At 40.0% G+C, this 23,253-nt stretch overlaps 1 protein-coding gene across 1 annotated transcript in view; it reads left to right on the top strand.

The window, feature by feature from the left end:
* kcnk2b (potassium channel, subfamily K, member 2b) overlaps positions 1-23,253 on the top strand; it is a 42,697-nt gene that overhangs the window by 1,331 nt on the left and 18,113 nt on the right. Inside the window, exons 2-4 of the mRNA XM_079889424.1 lie at positions 9,195-9,505; positions 12,972-13,086; positions 18,779-18,939. Of these exons, the coding sequence (XP_079745550.1) occupies positions 9,195-9,505; positions 12,972-13,086; positions 18,779-18,939 (587 nt within the window). The remainder of the gene's footprint in view (positions 1-9,194; positions 9,506-12,971; positions 13,087-18,778; positions 18,940-23,253) is intronic.

The following is a 23,253-nucleotide window of genomic DNA, read 5'->3' as shown; positions in this document are numbered from 1 at the left end:
GCATCTGTTTTGTGCGTTTTAGCCCTGATTTACTGAATTTGCAGATTTTCCTTGATAGCAGTGATTGCTTGATTATATTTTTTTCAGCGTTTCTGTTTAATTGGTTGTTCTTTGTAGTTCTCAGCCTTTGTTGTGTAATCTAACAAATGCTGTGTGATGGCCATAGCCATCCATCTGTGGTAAAGTGGAGTGAAGATACACTATTTGCAGTTTAAAATTAAGATTTCTGTTGGGTATAAACCTGTTCCGTGATGACTTCAAAGTGTACCGCTTTTAGGTATTGAGTTTGCAGATGTATCTGCATCAAATGAAAGGGTTTTTATTTATTTATTTTTTTTATCTACAACTTATCCCTACATGTGTAAATTAACACATTTACTATAACATGCGGTCGCACCAGCCCGATTAACTCGATTTTTTACTAATTTTTGTCATACAGACAAGTGTTCTACATCATTCAAAACTGACATTCAAAAATGTCTACTTTTATTTGTGTACATTCATAATTTTTAATCATTTTTATTTTTAAATGATGTAAATCACATAAAAAACAAATATTCTCTGTTTAAGTAATCTGTATGAAAGCAATGAGATGTACAGTTCTTCATTAGCTCTAATCTGACCACACCCACGCGCGCAAGAGCATTCACATGCGAATCGTCCACGTGAAGGAATGCAGACCTGTAAACGCCCCCATCACCTCAAAACAAAGCATTAGACTTCATCAGTCCTCTGCTTTTCATCAAGTTTGGAAGACATGTTTTGATGTGCTGTGCTGTTTACCTTGGATTTACCTCAGAAGAATTAGTAGTTTAGTAATTTTCACATAGTTTTGAAGCAAATATTCCAGGCTACATGATACAATTTTCAAAAGTCATGTGAAGAAATAATCAGTATGGGTTTCATGACCTTATTTCAGTGACAATTGTTTTTTGTTTTTTTCACAAACCACACATAAACATAATTTTCTCAAAACTACAAACGTTTACATACATGCTGCTGACATTATTGTAGCAGAGTTTGTGCTGAATACAGTGTAATCAGACTTTAGCCATGAAAATGTTACAAGTAACAGAAATAAGCACAAATGTCAGAGCATGTCAGAACACCTCCAGGGCCCAGAAAACACCTCAGACCCCAGAGGGTTAATTAATGCCTCTAAATATTTAATTCAGAGCTCCCTGCCTCTGGATCCTGGATTAGTAATGTCTGTACATACTGTTGATTACCAACTGAATATAAATGGCCATAATTTATGGTTGGACTTCATTGGGCCAGATGAAGTGATCATCTTTGTGTCTGTTGGCTCTAATTAAACCTTAATAAACCCTAATTACCCTAATAAAACCTTAATTAGGGTAGACGTAGTAGACGCCATATTGAATCTTAATATGAAAATCTAAATTAAATTTTGTTTTGAGTAGGATGATCTAAAACTCCGACCTACCTGCTCAGGATGGCCAACCAGTGAAATTTAACTCACAAACCTAGCCCTAACCCTGAGCCTTTTTTATGGCCATGGGTGTTAATCTTCAGTGGAACACAAAGTAAAATTTTAAAGGGTATATTCTATTTTAGACCATTATAGATGGTCTGTACATGTTTTTGTTTTTTTTCAAGCTGCAGAGAAAATAATTAAAAGAGCCACTTTTTATATGGACAATGCAGCCATATATCTGTTCCCACATATTCTGAGGCCATCAATCTGCTCAAGCACACTCTGGCATCACTTTTTGAATCAAATCTTAAACTGCATAAAATTGCCACAAACACCATCACTGAAATGCAAGCTTTTTCACCCCAAGGACTTGGACTCTCAAAAGGTGAAAGTCTGCCCACACAAGAAACCTTCAAACGTTTATTTATGTGTCAACACATCAAATCTTGCAAAAACATTTGTCGCTTGCTCCTCCTAAATTGTTCCAAGAGTTGAGAGATTGCCAGGTGAGTGCATCATTCAACTGATTTAATTTAGACTTTTATTCACAACACTGATCAATGCACAAATATAAGAGTGTATAAATGAAATATGACACAGTAAAGATGAAAGCTCAACTGTGCATGCATGACACGCTAGAACCAATGAAGGTCTAATAATATTTACACTTTGTCAACATTTATTAGGTAACCTTACATAAGAGTATTATAGCATTTATTAATCTAGGTCAATGAAACAAGGTATGTGATTGAGTCACAACTGTCCAAATAGCCTTACTTTGCTTGTACAACAGAGTTAGTAAGTTAATAAGTAGTTAATAAGTGACTCTTGGGAAATGCAGTCCTGGTGTCTTGGATGTGCAGCAATACATTCAGATCACGCAGGAGAGAATATTAGGGAGGTTCGTGAAGAAACAGTAACTCAAACATGGAAACTGGAAATGACACTCCTGAGTGGAATCACAACTGATAATGCATCCTCAAACATCAAGGCATTTAAGGGGAAGTCTTGCCACTGGGTTCCATGCTTTGGCCACAACCTACAGTACATCTGGCAGTGAACATGGCTACAAGCCTGGGTGGCGTCTAGATTTAGAAAGACTATATTTGCATTTTCTAGATCTAACAAAATGACAAGGCTTTTGAAGCCTTCACCTCTTTCTGGGGTTCTACAGTTGATATGGTGGACCATTTCTGTGAACAGCAGCAAGCCATCTGTGAATAAGTGGTGCCTAATGCCTACTGGCACAGACATCACCACACTGGAGACAGTGCGAGAGGCCCTGGGCCCACTAATTACTTCCATGGATGCCTTGTGTGCAGAAAAAGTGGCAACACTTTCTTCTGTCATCCCTGTGATGTAGAAGATACTATCACATGTATAGGACAGTGATACAGACTCTGTGCTAACCTGCAATATGAAAACTGAGATCAGGAAATATCTGGAGATGAGATACAGCTTGAGGTACAAATCCTTCTTAATTCAGCAACCTTCTGATCCTTGATCCTTGATTTTAGAACACATTTGTAACTAAGGAGAAGGAAGTGACGGAAGTACATATGCAAAAAGCTGAAACAGCTGATCTCCCGAATCAACACTCATTGATGGAGAACAAGCAGAGCAGGAAGAACAAACAGCTGCCAAAAACAAAAACTAGACTTGGGTAGTCTCCTGTCAACTATTATATAAGAGAAAAACAAGAAAAGAGAGGGGAAAGGGATATGAATGTCAAGCCGAGAGAGAATATCTAAAGATGCCAGCTGACAGACTAAACAAAGAACTCCAAACATACAATTTCATGGAAGAGACCAATGCCACAGATTCCACTTTCTTGGTGGAAAAGGCATGAATCAAGCCTCCCTATTCTTTCAATGTTTGCCAAATATTGCCTTTGCATTCCAGCATCAAGCTCAGCTTCTGAGAGAGTTTTCACAGCCCACTAAGATCATGACTGTCAAGTGACAATATTGGCACATTAGTTTTGTCCAAAAATCTACAGATAGCAAAGGAGCTGTCAAAAAATAAAGACTGAAAAGATATGAAGATATGACCCTATTTTAATTGTATTACTTCAGTTAGTACTCCAAATTTAACCTATGTTCCCTGTAGGTTTTTTTTTTTTTCTTTTTTTTTTTGTAAAATTTGTATACATTTTGTTTGCACCATGTTATAAAGACTGAAAAGATATGGAGAGTCACGTGATGGCAAGCTGGGAAAAGGCAGCACGCTAGAGCAGCGCTCCGGATACCCACCATTATTTAGATTATTTAGTATATATTTGCTTTGCATATTTTATCAAACTTCGATAGATAACTTATTTTTACTTGAAGCATCTGACAAACGACAAAATGACATCTTCCATGCAACCAATTCGAGTAGTGCAAACACGTCGGAAAACAACGAGCCCTGGAGCTAACGATTAACCGTCAACTTAAAATATATTTTTGCTGAAATTAGTCAAACAAACGCTAGGGGCAGGGGCAGCAAGTGATTTGATAACTATTAATGCGACTACTATAGAACTTAAAGATGCGATTAGCTCCGTACAGGCCAGACTCAACAAAGCCGAGAATCGCATCTCGCACGTGGAAGATTCAACAAATTACCTGACTAGTGACACTGAGAGGATGACGAAACTTGTGGACGAACTCTGGAATAAAGCTGAGAATTTAGAAAATCACAGCAGGCGGAATAAGATCAAAATAATCTTAAAGAGGGGAAAGAAGCAGGCTGCAAAATGAGTCTGTCCAAAAGATGGGGTTCAAAGGTTGACGGGATCACAGTTCGAGATTGAGCGTAGTCATCGGAGCCTTTGTGATCCCCTAAACCTAATGATGATCAATGTCCCCAGGCCGTGTTGGTGAAATTTCTATGTTATACCGTGAGGGAGAAAGTCTTGGCAACAGTGAAAAAGAGCAGGGGATTTGAATGGGAGGAATGCAAGCTTTCCAAGACCCCTTCAAAAATCATCTAAATTTTATCAACTCAGTTTAAGGATTGGTGATAAGAACTGTGAAAATTTGAGATTGATTTGGCAAAGAGACATTAATAATGACATAGATAAGGACACCTGGAACAGAATTGTGTCCCACAGTGGAAGGTAAATATAGGAAGCAAGAGGTACATTTATCCAGTATAAGGTATTACATAGGTATTGTCACAGAATCAGCCACACCATCCGTCACTCCTACACACGCTCCCAATCACCTGATTACTAATCAGCACCACTTGCATGCAATCATCACATTTACCATAAAGACCAGCACACCCCAGTTCACATTGTCTGGTTTTGTTGTTCGACACTGGACTCTTACCTGAGTGCCTACCTGTGGAAAACTCACCTATGTCTCGTCTTCGTCTTCTTCAGTCGTCTGTGTGCCATCGTGTGGTGGTGGACCGGGAGACCTTGGGAGTGCGGACGAAGTGGGAGATCTTAGTAGTGCCAGCGGAGTGGGAGACGTGCCGTGTGAGCGAGAGATGTCTGGAATTCCAGCTTAGCTCTGGAGTGCCAGCCGAATGGGGAGCCTGGCTGAGCAGGAGACCATAGTAGAGCTGGCAGAGATGGATACCACCACAACGTAGACAGCAGGGTTGAGGACCAGGGTGGAGCAGATGGAATCAGAGAAGGACAGTGACACACATACCCCTTTTCCACCAAAAAAGAGCTGGTTCGGAACTGTTGCTGGTTCAAAGTTGGTTCAACTTGCGAACCTTCTCAGAACCTGTTTGTTTTTCCACTGACTAGAGAGCCCAGCGAACAACGCCGTTACGTCACTGTGTATGTTGCCATACGTCTTAGCTTTCCCAGAAACGCTTGCTCCAACTTCAAGCATAACAATTACAATGGCGGACTAAATCGTCTTTCTGCAAATGTTTCTCCTGGCTTTGCGATCCTATATTGGGGTCAGAAGAAGATGTTTAGAACACATTTGTGCTGCTCGTCTGGATTACTATAGACGGAGGTTACGTTCGAGAAGAAGGTCGACAATAACCCCGCCCCCAGCCTCTGACGTAAGCATGACGTGGTAAAAGAACGGTTCTAGTCCAGCAAAGAGTTGGTGCCGCTTTGGAACCAATTTTCCTGGCCGAGAACCAGTTCTTTGGCTGTCGAAACACAAAGAACTGGTTCGCGAGTAGGCACCAGCTCCGAACCGGCACCAGCACTGCCTTGGTGGAAAAGGGGTAACAGAGAGTGACACACACGGTCTCTGGCAGAGACAAATACACATTGAACGTCCTCCGTGGCCGAGATGAGGGAGCGAAATACGGCCTCCACGGCCAAGATGAAGGAGCAAGGAATGGACTCTTTGGCCAATACGAATGAGAGAAAGCTGAGTAAGGAGTGGCCTCCATGGCTGTGACAGGGATCACAGGACTTGGGACCACCCAGACTAGATTATCTGGGACTACCTGGACCACTGGACTTGTGAGCTCTGAGACACCGGTCATGGGAACTCGGGGAATGTCATACTTGGGAGCTCTGGGACTACTGGACTGGGAGCTGTGAGCCCACCAGACTCGATAGCTCCCTAGAGTGTTCAGAGGCAGACTTCTTCCTCTTTCGGTCTCCTCCTCTGTGCTAGGGTCAGTGTGTTGTCCAGACTGGAGGATGGGGACTGAGAGGGGTCAGCGGGAAGGAAATCTGGAGTGGACTCTGGAGGTTCTGGGATAATCACAGGGAACAGTGGAGGCACTAGAGAAACTGCATCAGTGCAGCTGAGGTCCTCTTTCCACTTCTCCCATGATGAAAGAGGAATCCATTCTGTTAAAGGGCCAGAACCAGAAACTGGTAGAGCATCCCTTGTGGTCCACTGACAGACAACAGTAATCGTAAGGGTTTGTTATTGAAGAAACTAATGAGTATTTCATCCTCATAATTCACAACATTTGCCATTAGTAAAAATTCACAAATTTGTTCCTTGAGGGTAAAATTGGCCTGAGTGAGGCTGATGAGGCTAAATTCTGGAATGATGAAATCCATTCCTGCTGAATTCAGTGTGATTGGTCTAGACTTTTTCTCATTCAGAGGCAAAGACAGAAGATTAACTCAACAGTAGGGTTTTATTTAAAGGTTTGTGGAATGACAGGTAATGCAGGTAAGTATATGGATAGATAAAACAAGGAAAGCACATGACTTGATGTTAACAGTTCTCTCTTGTCAAGTGAGACGAGCACACAAGGAGACCAGGGAGTAAACACAGCGGATCAACAAAGGAGCAGACAGGCAATGGAGAACAACAATGGAGAACAGGTAATGGTGAACAGACGATTACGAACAGACGATGGAGATGTCTACAGTATGTAAGTATATCCAACAGGTAAGATCAACACAAGAGTCTGAACATTCTTTGGTAAACAATGAATGCGCTGCATCCGAAAACTTTGGCAGCGGACTTGTTGCCTCACTGCATTATCATGCAGAGACTTTGCAGGCAGTGTTTGCGCACAGTGTTTTCGGACAGACATCTGAGGCAGAGTAACAGTTTAATGATCTACAGCAAAATAGAGAGAGCTTTATATTTAAGCAAATACTGAATTACTACAGTAGTAATTTCTCGCTAGAAATGACATCAGAAGTGGAAAACGTTGGTCAAAAACATACATTTACACACAAACTGACCAACAACCACAACTTTCAGACGCCATCTTTCTTTTTCAAGCTCAACTGTCAACAAATAGAGCACATAGGATTGTGGGATATCAAAGGCGAAGGATACATCGATGCTGCCTTAAAAAATTGATCAGATGAAGAAACCTTAGGAGACAGGAAGTGAAGCTAACATTGGATTCGGACTTGCCTTAGTATCTTTCAACCTTGGAATGCATGCTCTGAAGGTAGCACTTTAAAATTTTCGGATGCAGCCATCCCTGTTGAGCAGGTAATGATGGCCAGGTGTGTGCAATTAAAATGTGGGTGAGAGTGAGCAGAGTGGCAGAGGTTTCAGTAATTATAATTGCCAGACCAAATGAGTGTCTGCAAGAAAATGTAAAAGTCAGTACAGACAGAACAAGAAATATTTATATCTTCCATAGTAAATGGGACTTAAGTTTTCAAAACTTTAATGAAGCCCAAGCCAATCCGAGAAATGTTCTCCACAGATTAGTTTTATTCATAAACCACTAATGGTTAGATAACACTAGTAAAGGGGATCAGTGCCAGTGCTTACACCAGTGCCAGCGCTTTACAACTTTACCCTTCAGACATCTTGTTGCGGTTTATGGGAAAGGAGAGATAGACTCTCTGTTTACAGCAATGAATGTGCCAGTTATGGTGAGGAGTGTTATAATTCTGTCACATTCTAAGAGGTTAACTAATCACCACAGACTTAGCCAGCTGACCAATCAAAGCAGACTGGACTTTTCAGAAGGCAGTTTTAAAGAAACCAAAACTAAATCATGTTCAGACAGAGGGTAAAAACATGTGCTTCAACTGTGTAATTATAAGACAAATACTGAACATTATTTGAACATTAAATCATAGACATATTCAAGTAGACCAAAACTAAAATTATTCTAGTGAAAAAAAAAAAAAAAAAAAAAATATAAACCATGTACATGAGCATACTAGGGGTCCTATAACACTTTCCCTGCCAGCGTTTATTAAAAATTTGACAGCAAAAATGTGTCGCTAGCATTTTTTTAAAATCATTTTCAGTTTAATTTAAAAAAAGGAACATTTTGAACAAAAAGCTGAGAAAATCACGTTTTTGCTAATGACTACATCATAGAAAAACAGATTGAGTCCATCAACACCCCTAAAGCTTGTCTTATACCTCTTCCTTGGTTTTCCATTTTATTTCGTAAAGTTAGCATAAAGTTTAGATTTATATGCTGTTGAATGTTTGATGATCACGTTAGCTTACATGTGTGTAAGCAATATTCTATTGCTTGTTTTGTGGCTTCTTCTTAGCTTGTTTTTGGATGTCCTATTTTAGAAAATGCATAACAGCACCCACTACTGTATAACATGGATTGCAGGAAAAACTCATCAATGGCTGGGAAGAGTTGTGTCATATACGGAAAATCTTGTCAATGGTGGGGTAACATTTAAGTGTTTAGATATGGCTGTCTGATTCTGTCCAGGAAACTCACAGAACAAATCATGACAGTATAGAAAGAAAATAACTAAATCATTTCAATCAAATCAATCATTAAGGTTTAATCTGCACTTATCTGTACCTAGTTGGTAAAGTCTGCAAGGTTCAGTATGTGAATATATTAGTTTAAGCCCCATTCTGCAGTCCCAGACTGATCAATCTTAAATTGGTATGGAAAGCTGTTAAAGTGTCTTGTTTTGTATGGTCCTCAATATGCATATAAAATAATTCCTTTCACCAGATTATTAATGCAATATATTATGTAATATATGTATAATGTAAATTATAATATATTATGTAAATTCTAAAAGTAGCATAACATTTTGGGTACTAGTACAGTATGTTGCATTGTTCCATAATTATGTTGCTTTAGGTAAAGTTTGAGATTATTTAAACAAGTTCAACACAGTAAATTATGTAAGTTAGTAAACACATTCATTCAATTTGAGAGTGCATCTTTATTCTGTTCTGTGCAAATTTGAAAGACTGAAACAAGAGCACTTGAACGGACACACAAATCCTGCTAATCAGAAAACCACTGGGCTACTGGTGTGATTGTGTATATAATCTGGTGAGCAAAACGATCTTCAGAATGTGTTCTTCAATTCACAGTCATTAGCTTATCTCATTCTCTTTCTTTCTTTCTTTCTTTCTTTTAGTGGCTGCTCCTGACCTCCTTGATCCTAAAACAGCCGCTCATAACTCCAGACCTCGTCTCTCATTCTCGGCTCAGCCAGTGCTGCTGAAGTCTTCTGAAGACTTTGAGACTCGTCTAACCGTCATGCGCTGGAAAACAGTGCTGACCGTCTTCCTGCTGGTGGTGCTGTACTTAATTATTGGAGCAACTGTGTTTAAAGAGTTGGAGCAGCCTCATGAGATGTCAAAGAAACTGGCCATCCTAGTGGAAAAACTGGAATTCCTCGAGCAGCATCCATGTGTGAACTCCTCAGATCTGGAATATTTAGTGAAGGTAAAACAGCAGACTTGCACACAAACCAAATATTGGACTGACCACATGTTGGGGTTACACATTTGAGGTTGATTATCTGTCCATAATGTCATCTTATATTGACCTGATGCTGGGCTCGGTTTACTTGTTTTTATTTTTTAAATAAGAACATTTTGTTTAATTTTTTCTTTGATCATCACATTTATTTTGATCATCACAAATTTTCATTTTCATTCATTAATATCCATAAAATAATAATTAAATATCAATGAAAAAAACGTAAAACCTTCAGACCACTGGTGTCTGTGCGATGCCAAGTATATGGTATGGTAACAAAGTTCGGGAGGAGCACACTCGGACAATCTACCCAATCAGCACGAGAAGAAGCATTTATATATATACACACACACACACACACACTGGGTTCAGGCCAAATTCTGAGCTCGGATCCGTCCCCTCGGACAGCACGCCAAATATGCATATTCTATTATATATCTGATGATTATATGTAAGTGCAAACTTGTGAAAAAATGGTTATGTAGTTAGTTAGTTTGTGACAGTACTCCTGAATCTACTGCTAGTACTCCTGGAAAAAAAAATCACTTTCAGGGACACACAGTAACAACAAAAACTAGCAGTGTAAACTTTGGTTGCTTCCACAGTTGCTCTCTTCCTTTCCCCACATTATCTTCACCATAGTAATACTTTATGTGCCAGTGAATTTGCCTTTTGAGAATTTGCTACAGTGAGACAGTTTACTAGATTCACTTAAGGAATTGTCCAGATCAGGCAATGGCATAAACATGTCCACAAAGTCTGTGCTGAATGCAATTTGCACAGTGCAGTTCTTCTGGGTCGATTCAGAGTGCCATATTTTGGATGATGGCCTAAAGCAGGTCATCTGGTTAAACAGGTGCAATCACCACTTAAATAGCACTGCACAATAACAGCTTTTGTGCAGTGCTATTTCAGTGGTGATTGTATCTATTTAAACCAGTTTGTTAATGTATAAGATGCAGCTTTTTTTGTGGATAAATAAAAAGTGTTAATTAAATAAATTTTGGACAGGTGCTCTGTTCTTTGGAATGTTATTGTGGTGCCCCATTGTCTCCACTTGTTGATTATGGCCTTCATGGTTTTCCATGGCACATCTGATGTTTTGAAAATGCTTTCGTACCCTTCTCGTACCCAAGTTTTAATTGTGGCACCAAATCTTAGCCTTCAGTAAACCATATCAACACATCAGTCTTTAACCAGAAACCCCCAAAACTAAGCCACAAAAATGCCATCAAAATACTCAGCCAACGGATTCATCCATAGGCAGTAAAACACACATTCACACAAATAGACAATTTAGTGTCTGCAATTCCATCTTTGGATTGTTAGGGAATCCAGATCTGAGGGAAAGACCCTCTGGCTCAGCTGGGAGTCATCACTGAGCCACTGTGATGCCCTTAATTACAACCATAAGACACAGATACTATGTATAAGAATTTTTATGTTTTTAGGTCAAACAACAACAAAATAAATTTCGACTTCATGCAGCGCTGCGCAGACCGATCTGACTTGAAGTCTGACTTGATGCAGTGCATGCCGGTTAGAAATTCTGTGCGACTTGAGAAAGCGCCAACCTCACATTACTGTAACGTATGGCATCAAAGTACCGTGAGAGCGATCTGAGAACAGCCGGACGATTCAGCCAGCGCAGCTTCTCCAGAGTGGCTGCACGAGCTCTGATGACGACACAGCTGATCCACGATTGGCCGGATTCACCGCATGACAACGATCATGTGTGTTTCTTGTTTATTCCAACACCTTCAGTTCCGCTAATGCTCACAAATCCTTGTTTTTATAACTCTTTTCTTTTCAAATTTTATATTGCGTCATGATTATTAAAATAAAACTGATAAAAATATATAGACCCACTTTATTGGTATTTAAATAGTATAGGCTCATGTTGAACTTTATAGTACTAAGCAGTACATGAAAAGTGTTTCTATTGCTTCATGAAAACGTGTGTATTTGACAAATATTGCATCTAATCTACTTCATCTGTGATAAAGTACGCAAACACTGCTCAAGGGTCACTACACAGAAAGTGTCTGACTTGATTGCTCCATTTTCATTCAATTCTGCCCCCGACTTTTTTTATTTACGCCAGAGTTTCAGAGTAGGTTTAGAGTTGATAAATCCATATGAATCCAACGCTCGGTATACATGTTCTCTGTCAACGCAGGTTTGATCCACAGTTTGTGATTAACTCTGAAGCATGTGCACCTGAAAGTGTGACACGTGCAGCGAACAACCAATCACATGGAACATGGAGAGTGTCAGTTTGATTCACTTCTTGCTAGAGAAAACCTCACTTTACTCACAGCTGATTGATCCAGTTTGAGTTTGCGATCTCTAACCCAGAAAAAAACCTGCTCCGAAGCAGGTTAGCCATGTAGCATAAGTTACCATGGCAATGAAACACGCTTAAAACCAATCCACCTTCTTGAGCCGAAAAAACAGAATTTGCACAAAATAATGTCAAACTTACCTGGGTAGCAACTGAATCCAGCTTCATACAACAGGCCACAGGAGTTGTCAACTCCTTGTTGATAATAACAAAAACATCATGAAATCAGCTTTTACTGATCTCAAATCTCCTCATTAGTTTTAATAGTGATATGCTTTTAACTTTATGTTTATAATTTGTGCCACCAACCCCTGTGAAACTGCCGAATGACATCCAATAGCATTAAACAATCAGATAAAGTCTAAAAGTGTGCACAAATCATTTTGAGCTACTGGATCTTTTAGACACATCTGAATCTCAACAATGGTGACAGTAAAAAAAAAAAAAGCTTCATGCTGCAATGCCTACAAGCATAGTACAAAACTCATCCATGACTCCCAGCATGCATAAATTAGTCTTACTGTTTTCTGCTTTTATTTTTGTAGATTTTTAGTGGCTTGTTTAGCAATATTCAGAGGTGATATTTTTATCTGAAATTGTTATACATATGTTGAATATTGTTTATTGTCACCATTGTTGAGGTTTGTATGATGAGTGTTAATGTCCATACATCTGAATAACCATTGAAAGTCTCTTGAAAAAAAAGATGTCATCATTTTGAAGTGATCTCTTTTCACGTTGTTGCTTCACAGAAATATTTCTATTATAAATGCTACATATGTTTAATAGGTTGGTAAATTTAATATAGATTATATTAATCTTTAATTTAGTGTTGAAAACTGCAGCTCAATATATGAACTTCCTGCTCAGCCAATGGTGTGACTTAGTGTGTGACAAGTGTTTGCCCAAACAATTACAGATGAAGGAATGTTTAAGAAATCTGCTTAGATCAATATTTTTGTCATTGATTTGGTGGATCAAATATATACACAGAGGCAGAAACTGTATTAACTTAAAATGTGCATGCAATTATAAATATTTTTGTAATATGTGTAATTATACAAACCTTTTTTTCTCCTATAACAGCAAGTGGTGTCAGCATTACGAGTAGGAGTGAACCCTTCAGGAAACTCCAATCAGAGCAGTTTATGGGACCTCAGCAACTCCTTCTTCTTCGCTGGAACAGTTATTACAACTATAGGTACTAAAGTACACAAACACACATGCAAGCACATTAGCAAACACTATATTACTGTTCTAAAACCTAGTTCTCCTCCATTGGGAGGAGCAAGCCGACACTAGAGCGAGTTCTTCGGTGTTACTGGCTTGAGGCGAGCACACGGGAAGAAACCAGCTCTACACCTAGACTATAGAATCTAGCGAACGTGTTTGTGTCATCCAGCCTGCAGCTCTACAGATATCTGTCAGTGAGGTGCCATGCTCTAGCTCCCAGGAAGAGGCAACACTCCGAGTGGAGTGGGCTCTCAACCCGAGTGGGCAAGGCACGCCTAGGGACTGGTACGCCAAGGCGATGACATCCACTATCCATTGGGCCATCCTCCGTTTGGAGACAACCTTTCCCTTGTGCTGGTCTCCGTAACAGGCGAAGAGCTGGTCTGAGGTCCTCAGGCTTTGCGTTCTGTCCTCGTATAGGCGCATTGCGTCTTGGACACGTATCCGGGCCGGGGTCTCAGGATAACCTGATAGTTGGCCGGGGCAAATTCTAGGCACAATTTGTCGACCAAAAATGCATGCAGGTCCCCTACCCTCTTGATGGAGGCCAATGCAACCAGGAGTATTGTCTTCCAGGACAGAATTTTTAACCCTGCTAAATGCAAAGGCTCAAAGGGTGGTCTCTGAAGTGCCGAAAGACCAGAGACAAGCCCAAGAGGGCATCGAGAGCGGGCGAGGCAGATTTAGTCTCCTCGCCCCCCTCAGGAACCTGACGATCAGGTCGTGCTTTCCCAGTGACTTACGTCAACTGCATCGTGATGTGCGTGAGGTGTGATAGGAGCCCGGCACGAGCTGCTCTGCCACACCCATCTCAGGACTCGATCGTGGAGCTAGTGTTGAAGCGGCCTCATATAAAGCAATCCGAGCTGTATCACAACGGCTGCGGGTGCCATATGCCCCATTTGCTCTTTTCCCAGTTGACCCAAAGCTCTAAGCAGCTGAGGTGCTGAGCACCATGTCCCTGCATTCGCACAACTGCTCTCTTGACTGGGCCAGGATGAGCCAGTCATCGAGGTAGTTGAGGATATGAACACCACGCTCGGTCATGGGAGCAATGGCCACCTCCGCGACTTTCATGAAGACACGAGGCGACAGGGCCACCCAGGCCGGGGTAAGACCTTGTACTGACATGCCCGTCCCTCGAACGCATGCGCAGAAATGGTCTGTGTCAAGACAGAATCGAGACATGAAAGTACGCGTCCTTCAGGTCAATTGCTGCAATGAAACTTGAAAATGCATTTCTGCGTTACATCTTGAACGGCAGCCTGTGGAGGGACCGATTCAAGACACGCAGGTCCAAGATTGGCCGTAACCCATCGCCTTTCTTGGGTACAATGAAGCAATGAGACAGAGTCACTTAAATACACACAGCTGAACGAGACACATGTGAACCTAATAACACTAATTGCAAGTTTAGTAAGCTGGGGATGAAAGCACCATGAGGAACTCTAGAGGCCAAAACACAACATAAAAAGCAAAATACTGACAGTTTCATTGGGGCACGAAGAAATATTGAGCTGAGTATCATCAGCATAAAAGTGAAAACTAATTCCATGCTTCCTAATGATATCTCCCAAGGGTAGCATGTACAGAGTGAACAGCAATGGTCCTAGTACTGAGCCTTGTGTTACTCCATACTGAACTTGTGATCGCTATAACATCTCTTCATTTACTGCTACAAACTGATAACGGTCAGATAAGTAAGATTTAAACCATGCTAATGCAATTCCACTAATGCCAACATAATTTTCATGTCTATTCAAAAGAATGTTGTGGTTGATGGTATCAAACACAGAACTAAGATCCAGTAACACTAATAGTACTGAGACTGCTCTCATTATAGTTACAAATGTAGTTACATTATAGTTACAAATATAGTAACTCTAATGAGAGCTGTCTCAGTAATATGATGTGGTCTAAATCCTGACTGAAAATCCTCGCACATACTATGTCTTTATAAAAAGGAACATAGTTGTGAGGATACTGTATTTTCTAGTATTTTTGACAGAAAGGGTAGATTTGAGATTCTCTAGGATCAAGTTTTGCTTTTTTAATAAGAGGTTTAAAAACTAGCCTGGAAATTGAGAACCAAATCCGAAAGATTAAAGTTCTGGCATTGAGTAATGAAAATCGCCCAAATCGAGGGGCGGCACAAAGCATGCATTTGAAAATCTCACTGCACACATTTGGATAACACTATGACCGTATGACGTATACTGTGACGTATCCAGCTAACTGGTAGATTAGACTCTTGCTGGATATGGTCGGCAAAACAGCAAAAACGTCCTTCTTGCAAAGGAATGATTCGAGCACCGGTCTTCTGTTCCTCTTTTAGATAAAAAGCATCGTTGTAGCGGCCAAAGCTGTTTCAAACAACTGGTGTTCATCCATAGTCATCTTGCAATGTTTACTAATGACTTAGACGTCATCACAAATGATGCACTGTCATCATCTGTATAGCTCGCCTCTGGCCCACCTATATCAGATACACCGATGTGATTGGTGCGGCTCGGCTACAAGGGCATAGTTAATGAGCATCATTCCTCAATGCAAGAGTGACTCGCTGAGCAAATTCAAATTGTGCTCTTGCGAGAACTCTGGATTTCCAGGGTATTTTAACAGCCAGCTTAAAAGTTTTCGGTATGTATCCTAATGACAAAGATGAATTAATGATTTTAAGAAGAGGATCTATGACCTCTGGAAGCATCTCTTTCAGTAGCTTAGTCGGTATAAGGTCTAACTTACATGTTGTTGATATAGATGATTTAGCGAGTTTAGACTATTCTTCCTCTCCTATACCAATGAAAGAATGTGATGTTTTCCCAGGGACACTACAATGCACTGTCTGATGCTATATATATATAATTACTCATAACGCGTTTAGGGCTGGTCCGAATACCATTTTTTGAGCTTCGAAGCTAGAGTAGTAATGAACTAGTATTCAAAGCTTCGGAGAGAGGGGGCTGAACATATTCTTCTCTCTAATAAAAGCAGTATTCTCTATGTGTCTGTCTGTCCGTTTGCATTCTGATCATTTCGAGAACCGTTCATCCGATCGACTTCACAAGGGAGTGCAGTGTCGCATTTGGTGCAATATAGATACACGCGAGACGCGACACATTCAGAATTAATAAGCTTTTAATAAACTACAGAACAACGCGAGCGGGAAGCGGCGCACCTCACACGGGCAGAGCTTATGCTCCGAGAACCAACACTGCACTAGTGATATAAAAAACATCTTCCTCATGAACAACACAAAGTAAATACACTCACACGTAACACACACACACACACACACACAGGTCTTTTAACTTAAGCAATACTTTTAATAAGGTAGTCTAATATTTTTCTGACTAACAAATTACTGACACAGTAAAGGGTAGATTTAGAAAAACAAAATTTAAATAAAGAAAAACGAAATTTAACTGAAGAAAATGAAATTTAAATAAAGAAAAAACGAAATTTAAATAAAGAAAAAAACGAAATTTAAATAAAGAAAAACTAAATTAAGTTAAATTAAAAACGAGATTAATTTATATTGATAATAAAGGGTAAAAAGCTTAATACATTTTGTATCTATTATTCTATTTTCCACAATGTCAAAGCAACGCAGCTTAACCCAAAACACAAGCTCAGGCATGCACTTCTGTCCACACACACTCCGCTGTTCTGTGCTCTAGCCAGGGAATACTCCCGTTGCAGGAACACTTTAGTAGGCCAAGAAGAAGCAAATATATTTAAGTATAACGAGGTTGGGTTCCTTCAACTGTCCATTCTATTAAAAATGGCTAGGCTATATAAGATAATTGTAAAAAAGAGTATTGTATTTCGTCTGATTTTATAGTGTTGAACATATTCAAGCGCGAATGAGAACCGTTTCGAGGGGGGTGCCAGGTGTGCAAAAAAAAAACAAAAAAACGAATATTCGAATGTCAAATTTTCAAATCGAATACCAGCCCACCGAACATTTGGGTCCAGCCCTAAACGCGTTATGATCAAATATTGCCTAAATATTTAAATCACTCAAAAAAGGGAATACATAGCCCATGTATTTGGACATAAATATATGGATTTAAAATTAATTACAACAGATATAATTAATTATGAATATATACATCTTTGGTGCTGAGCATGCGTGTGTAGATTCTCAGTGCGTGGTTCGTGAGCATGAAACGTTCTTTGGGTTCTTCCGGAGGGTGCGTCTTTAACGGGAATATTTGAATGAGGGAAACTCGAGAGTCAGTTCACCCGGAGGATGTTGTCTTATCCGAAGGACTGGAAAAATGAGCAGACAGGGAAAAATAAGCAGGGAAGAAAGATTGAGCGAAGATGAGCTATTGTCATCGTCCTCTAGGATAAATCAGTCCACACCTATTTTGGGTGAAATTACTAATAGTAGTTAGGAACTTTTAGCGGGAGAGAGTTTTCTTTGTCTCTTTCTGACAGGCTAATATACTGTAAGGTGGGGGACATACATAATTTATCATATACATTCTGGAAGGACTTAATTATGAGTTAAATGGAAATAATTTATATGTCTATATATTGGGTTAGTTTCTCCAATGTCCATGCCACATGGCCTTTCTTTCCTGTCATAGGAGGGAAGTTGAGTTGATTAAGATCTTTTTGAACCTCACGAAGGAGCTTTGAGTTGTTTTCTGTTTAGCATTTGCCAGGCAACTAAAGGGGCAATTCGATCCAGACCCATCGGGTGCTAGGCCTGTGATTTACATGAAGTACAAAAGGTTAAAAGCTTTCTGAAGCTTAGATATGAATAGGTCATCGTGATTCAGTCCACATGCTACAAAGTTCATATTGTCATTACTGCTGTGCTGTTTGGAAATGTCAGAAGTTTAAGCTTTATTTCATGTTAATTTAGCCACTGTATCAAATAAGGTTGTGTTTGTTTTCTTCTAAGAGAGTCGAAAAATAAGCAGATTGAGAAGTTTTTAAGGCCTTTCTGTATATGCAATCATGCTCTTGGAAACCAAGGGGAACTCTTTGCAGTTAGCTGTGCAATGGAAAGGATAGAGAGACCACTGATATGTGCCGTAAACTACAGCTAAAACGTTTCCTTTTGCAGAGGTGAATGGATTGAGCAATTGCTTGAGCAACCAATCAGCTCCAAAGAACAAATCTGAATGAGTGGATGCACACCATCTCCTTTTATTCCTGCAAGTCCGGGGATTGGCACGTGTGAATTGCACTCACCAATTCTAATTAGCTTTTCTCAAAGTATCTGAGGTGTTTGGGGCCCCTTTAGGCGTCGCTGCATCTCTCTCTCTCTTCTTAAGGTGCTTTTGGTGACCAGATTTATATACATTCTCTACTATTCATGTTTTATGATAATCTTCTATGGCTACAAGAGTTCAAATAAATAATGTAAGGGTTCACCAATTTTATTTAAATAGCTGTAACTTGAACAAAATGAGTTTGGTACAAAAAAGAAATACAAAATACATTGCCACCATCACCCAATCAGCTTTAAACAGATATTGTCATATTATGTATGCATTGTTTGACGCAGACATGCATAATTCATATCACTTAATAGGCTTTCTCATGCTGAAGAACTTCACCTCAAGAGAAATTGAATAATAATTATAATAATAACTATGTTTATAAATACTTTTTTTAAACTTTACTTTTATTGACTCCAGGATTTGGGAATATCTCACCTCACACAGAGGGTGGACGCATCTTCTGTATTATCTACGCCCTGTTGGGAATTCCTCTGTTCGGATTCTTGCTGGCAGGAGTGGGAGACCAGCTTGGAACAATCTTCGGAAAGGCAATCGCTAAAGTAGAGGGTATGATTGATGTGAGTTAAAGCAGTTTTTTTTTTATATATTTACACCGATAATAAATATTTGTTTAGTCTGTACAAAACCATTTTACATTTTTACATTATTTACAGATATCTTCAACCCTGTTCCTGGAGACCTAATGTCCTGCAAGATTTATTTCCAACCTGCCTTTAATTTTCAAGCGATCCTGAAAAACTTGATTATCTGGTTCAGGTGTGTTTGATTAGGGTTGGAGTTAAACTCTGCAGGACAATGGGACTCCAAAAGCAGGGTTGAAGACCTCTGATTTACAGTATACAAAAGAAGTGAGTACACCCCAGTGCAATATCACTAAAATGTCAAATGATTATAAATTGTATCACCTCTCAATAATTACAATATTTCTAAGTTGACAAATACTATTAAAAAAAAAACTAAAAACAAATACTATATTGAAAATATAGGCCCCAAAATTCAATGCAACAATAGTGAATACACCTGTGATTAAAAGTAGAGATACATGGAGAGACCTGGAAGCCCAAGGTGGGTCCGAGGAACAGTATGGTATTTGCAGAGGTGGATGAAATGGGAGGCTGGGTCGGACCATCCACAAAGAAGGAGACTTGAGTTTGGGCGGGACAAGCAGCGAAAGAAAAAGACTTGAGGCTGGGGGGGACCATTGGCGATGAAGGATATTTGAGACTAGGGGATACCAGTTGCGATGAAGGAGACTTGAGGCTGGGTGGGACCAGAGGTGAGGAGGAAACTTCTGGATGGGACCAGCAGGGGAAGGAAGGGCTAGGGAACTGGTCAGGACCAGAGAGTCCATGATGAATAAGATGGCACCCCTGAAGGTTGTCTCGGGGTGTCGCTGCACACAGCTGTTTTACTGTTTTTGTTAGTTTGTCCTGTCTTTACTTTAATCCCAATAATTAGTTTTTCCAGGGATGAATTACTGAACATTCGGCAGTACACATTTTAGTTGGAGGGGCAGCGCCGCTGCTGAAGCGCCCCAGGATGCGCAATCGTGGAAAGAGCCGGCGTGCTAGTCAAGCTCAGACTGTGCTGCTTTAGTATCTATTCGGCAAATCTCCTCTCTATACCCAACAAAATGGACAAACTTCTTCTGCTGTCTCGGACAAATAAGGACTTTTTAACTCTGCTGCTCAGTGTTTCACGGAAACCTGGCAGAATGAAGCCATTCTGGACAGCTCGCTGCATCTGCCGGGCTTTCAGCGGTTCAGACCCCCACAACACAGAATCAGGTGGGACATGCTTCTACATCAACAAAAGGTGGTGTACAGATGTAACAGCATTGAAGAAGATGTGCTGCCCAGATCTAGAAGCTCTTTTCATCAACTGTAAGCCTTTCTACTCGCTGCGGGAGTTTTCCTCATTCATTCTCATGAGTGTTTCCATCCACCGCAAGCTCGCAAGTATTATGATAATAATACCTAACACAGACCTTCAGAGCTAATATTTTATATATTTGCTCTCCGTTGACTTGTTCGTTGACTGTTTATACAGCAAAATCAATGGCGTTCCACTGAGATATGTGACAAAACCTGTCCCATAATTTAATCTGCCATTAGTTCTTAAAATACCAGTTTAAAATAACACACTTCAAAATGTATCACAGATGATTTCTAGAGTGTTCTTAACACAAATGTTCCATTTCATCTTCTCTTTATTTAAAAAAATTATGACATTTTCTTTTTAATGACTCCCCCTAACCATCCTGACAGTATAATGCGGTACTTATCCTGGTGAAGTCAATGTAGGTTTGTTGTTATTTCTCTTTTATGTGGCCATGTGTAAAAAAAATGTTTCAGTGTGATATTGACCCATACTGGGTGACAGACAATGAAAAAAAACACTGTGTGAAAAACAACATCATGAAGTTGTCACGGATCTATGAAGGAGGACTCAAATGCAGAACGAGTATTAACAGGTTTATTGACAAAACATTTGACAAGATGTGGTCAATTCGTTCTCTCAGAACGAGAGTCGCAGATCCAAACGCAAGCAAGCAGTTTATTGTAGACAAGCAGAAACATGGGTTATACTCAAAACACCACATATAGCAGGCGGGCAACCAGGATAAACAATCTCAGGAGAGGAAGGGTGACATGGATAAACCCAGGGCGTGTGCAAACTGGAACTGGGGCCTGTACCATGAAGCCGGATTAGGTGGCTAGCCAGCTATGTTTCAGCTTAGTTTCCGTCAACCCTGGGTTTTAGGTACTATGAAAGTAGCTCAGCTTTAATCGGTGTTCGTTACCATGGTATCTTACGCTGCACGGCTAACCTGCTCCGGGGCAGGCTATGTTCTGGATTCAAGATCTCAGACTGAAGTTTGACCAATCAGCTGAGAGCAAAGAAACATATAGGTGACGTAACTTATTCCAAGTGTCTGTTGCAATGACTTCACATTTTCTTCCAAATCCGGTGGACATCTCAGCGCAAATTGTTTGACGAGCACTTCGTAGAGAAAGAGTTTTTAGCCAGACAAAATCCCCTTGCCTTTCCTGATAGTTACTTGTATGAAAGATACAGATTTTCCGCGGAAGGAATTTCTTATCTTTGCGAACTTCTTGAGCCGCACATAAAGAATTTAACACGTCGATGCACTTACTGTACAGCAAATGGTATTGCGGTTTTTTATTTTGGGTTTTTTTTTTTTGCAAGTGGTACATTCTTGCACGGTGGGTGACGCACAGAAGCTAGGGGAAAACACGGTTTGTCAAACCATTCGCAAGGTGGTCCTCGCTCTGCAGGAGTACATGAAAAGTTTCATTAATAGTGTTCCCCGGACATTTATCGACCATGTACATAAAAGAGGGCTTTTATAAAAGTGCCAGTAAGATATATTGATAGGGTGACATCACATGAACACTTTTTTTTTTTCAAAAAGCAAATTTCACAAATGTACTATACAATATAATACATGTTAAGAATTATTTTGAATCTTTTTTATTATTCTTCTGTTAATCTTATGATAGGATTCCCAAGTCATTGCAACATGTATTGCTCCAATCTCCACTGCTCTAGGGAACATGAGGCAGATTATGTTAATAGGAAGTCCTATCACAGCCATAATGTTCAGGTAGAGATGATGTGAATATGTGAGATGATTATTTTCTGTGAGATGAATCTTTAAATTAATAGTAACTTTAACAGATATAACAATGATCTACTAAACATTTCATCTGCAGACGACTTGTGGTCATGAACATATATGATCAAGTTTGGATGCCAAATGGCCTGGCTCCAGTGCTTGTCTCACAAATTTTCCATGAGTCTGTGTTGTGTCAGCACTTTGAGGAAAGCAAGTTAAATTTGGTACAGTACAAAACACTGTTAATTTGAACTGAGCTAGAAAAACTTACACAATAACCATCATGACCCTCAGACAGGGCCACAGAACCACTTCAATGTGGCCCTCAGTAAAACCAGAGTGAAGATAGAGATGACCTTTGGCATCCTAAAGGCACATTTCAACTGTGTTCAGCGCTTCAGAGTCACCAGAGCGGGCATCACAGATAGTGGCTGCATGTGCCATTCTGCACAATATATTAGCCACCAGTAGAACGGAGCGAGAAACACTACAAAACCAGCTTCTCCCCGATAAAACTGACCCGATCACACTTGACCACCCAGCTGGTGCAGATGTAGATGCAATCACCATACAATATTACACTTAATAAAAGCACATTGAAACTGCAGACAGGTCTCAAGCTGTTTTATTGGTTTTGTGGGATGGGAGGGAGAAAGAGAGCAAGAGAAAGTTGCATTAATAAATATTCATACTAAAGTGTTACTTGGTTAAATAAGTTATACTATATATACTATATAACTATATACATACTGAGATCAGTTTTATCCAGCTGTTTGATTTTGTTTGGAGCCTCCTCAGCTCACAGTCAGCTCCTTTAGTGTGCAGTCTAGTTCAAGACTCCTTTAGTGTGCAGTCTAGTTCAAGTCTCCTTTAGTGTGCAGTCTAGTTCAAGACTCCTTTAGTGTGCAGTCTAGTTCAAGACTCCTTTAGTGTGCAGTCTAGTTCAAGTCTCCTTTAGTGTGCAGTCTAGTTCAAGTCTCCTTTAGTGTGCAGTCTAGTTCAAGACTCCTTTAGTGGACAGTCTAGTTTAAGACTCCTTTAGTGTGCAGTCTAGTTCAAGACTCCTTTAGTGTGCAGTCTAGTTCAAGACTCCTTTAGTGTGCAGTCTAGTTCAAGTCTCCTTTAGTGTGCAGTCTAGTTCAAGACTCCTTTAGTACAGGGCCCTGACTGAGTCTGTTTCCACCTGAAACATAATTCCACCACAAACATGATCATTACAAGTTTTCTGGAG

Source organism: Squalius cephalus (genome assembly GCF_949319135.1).
Source record: "Squalius cephalus genome assembly, chromosome: 12".
Classification (NCBI taxonomy): domain Eukaryota; kingdom Metazoa; phylum Chordata; class Actinopteri; order Cypriniformes; family Leuciscidae; genus Squalius; species Squalius cephalus.
Note: the sequence above shows the minus strand (reverse complement) of the source record. Positions and strands in the feature narration are given on the sequence as shown.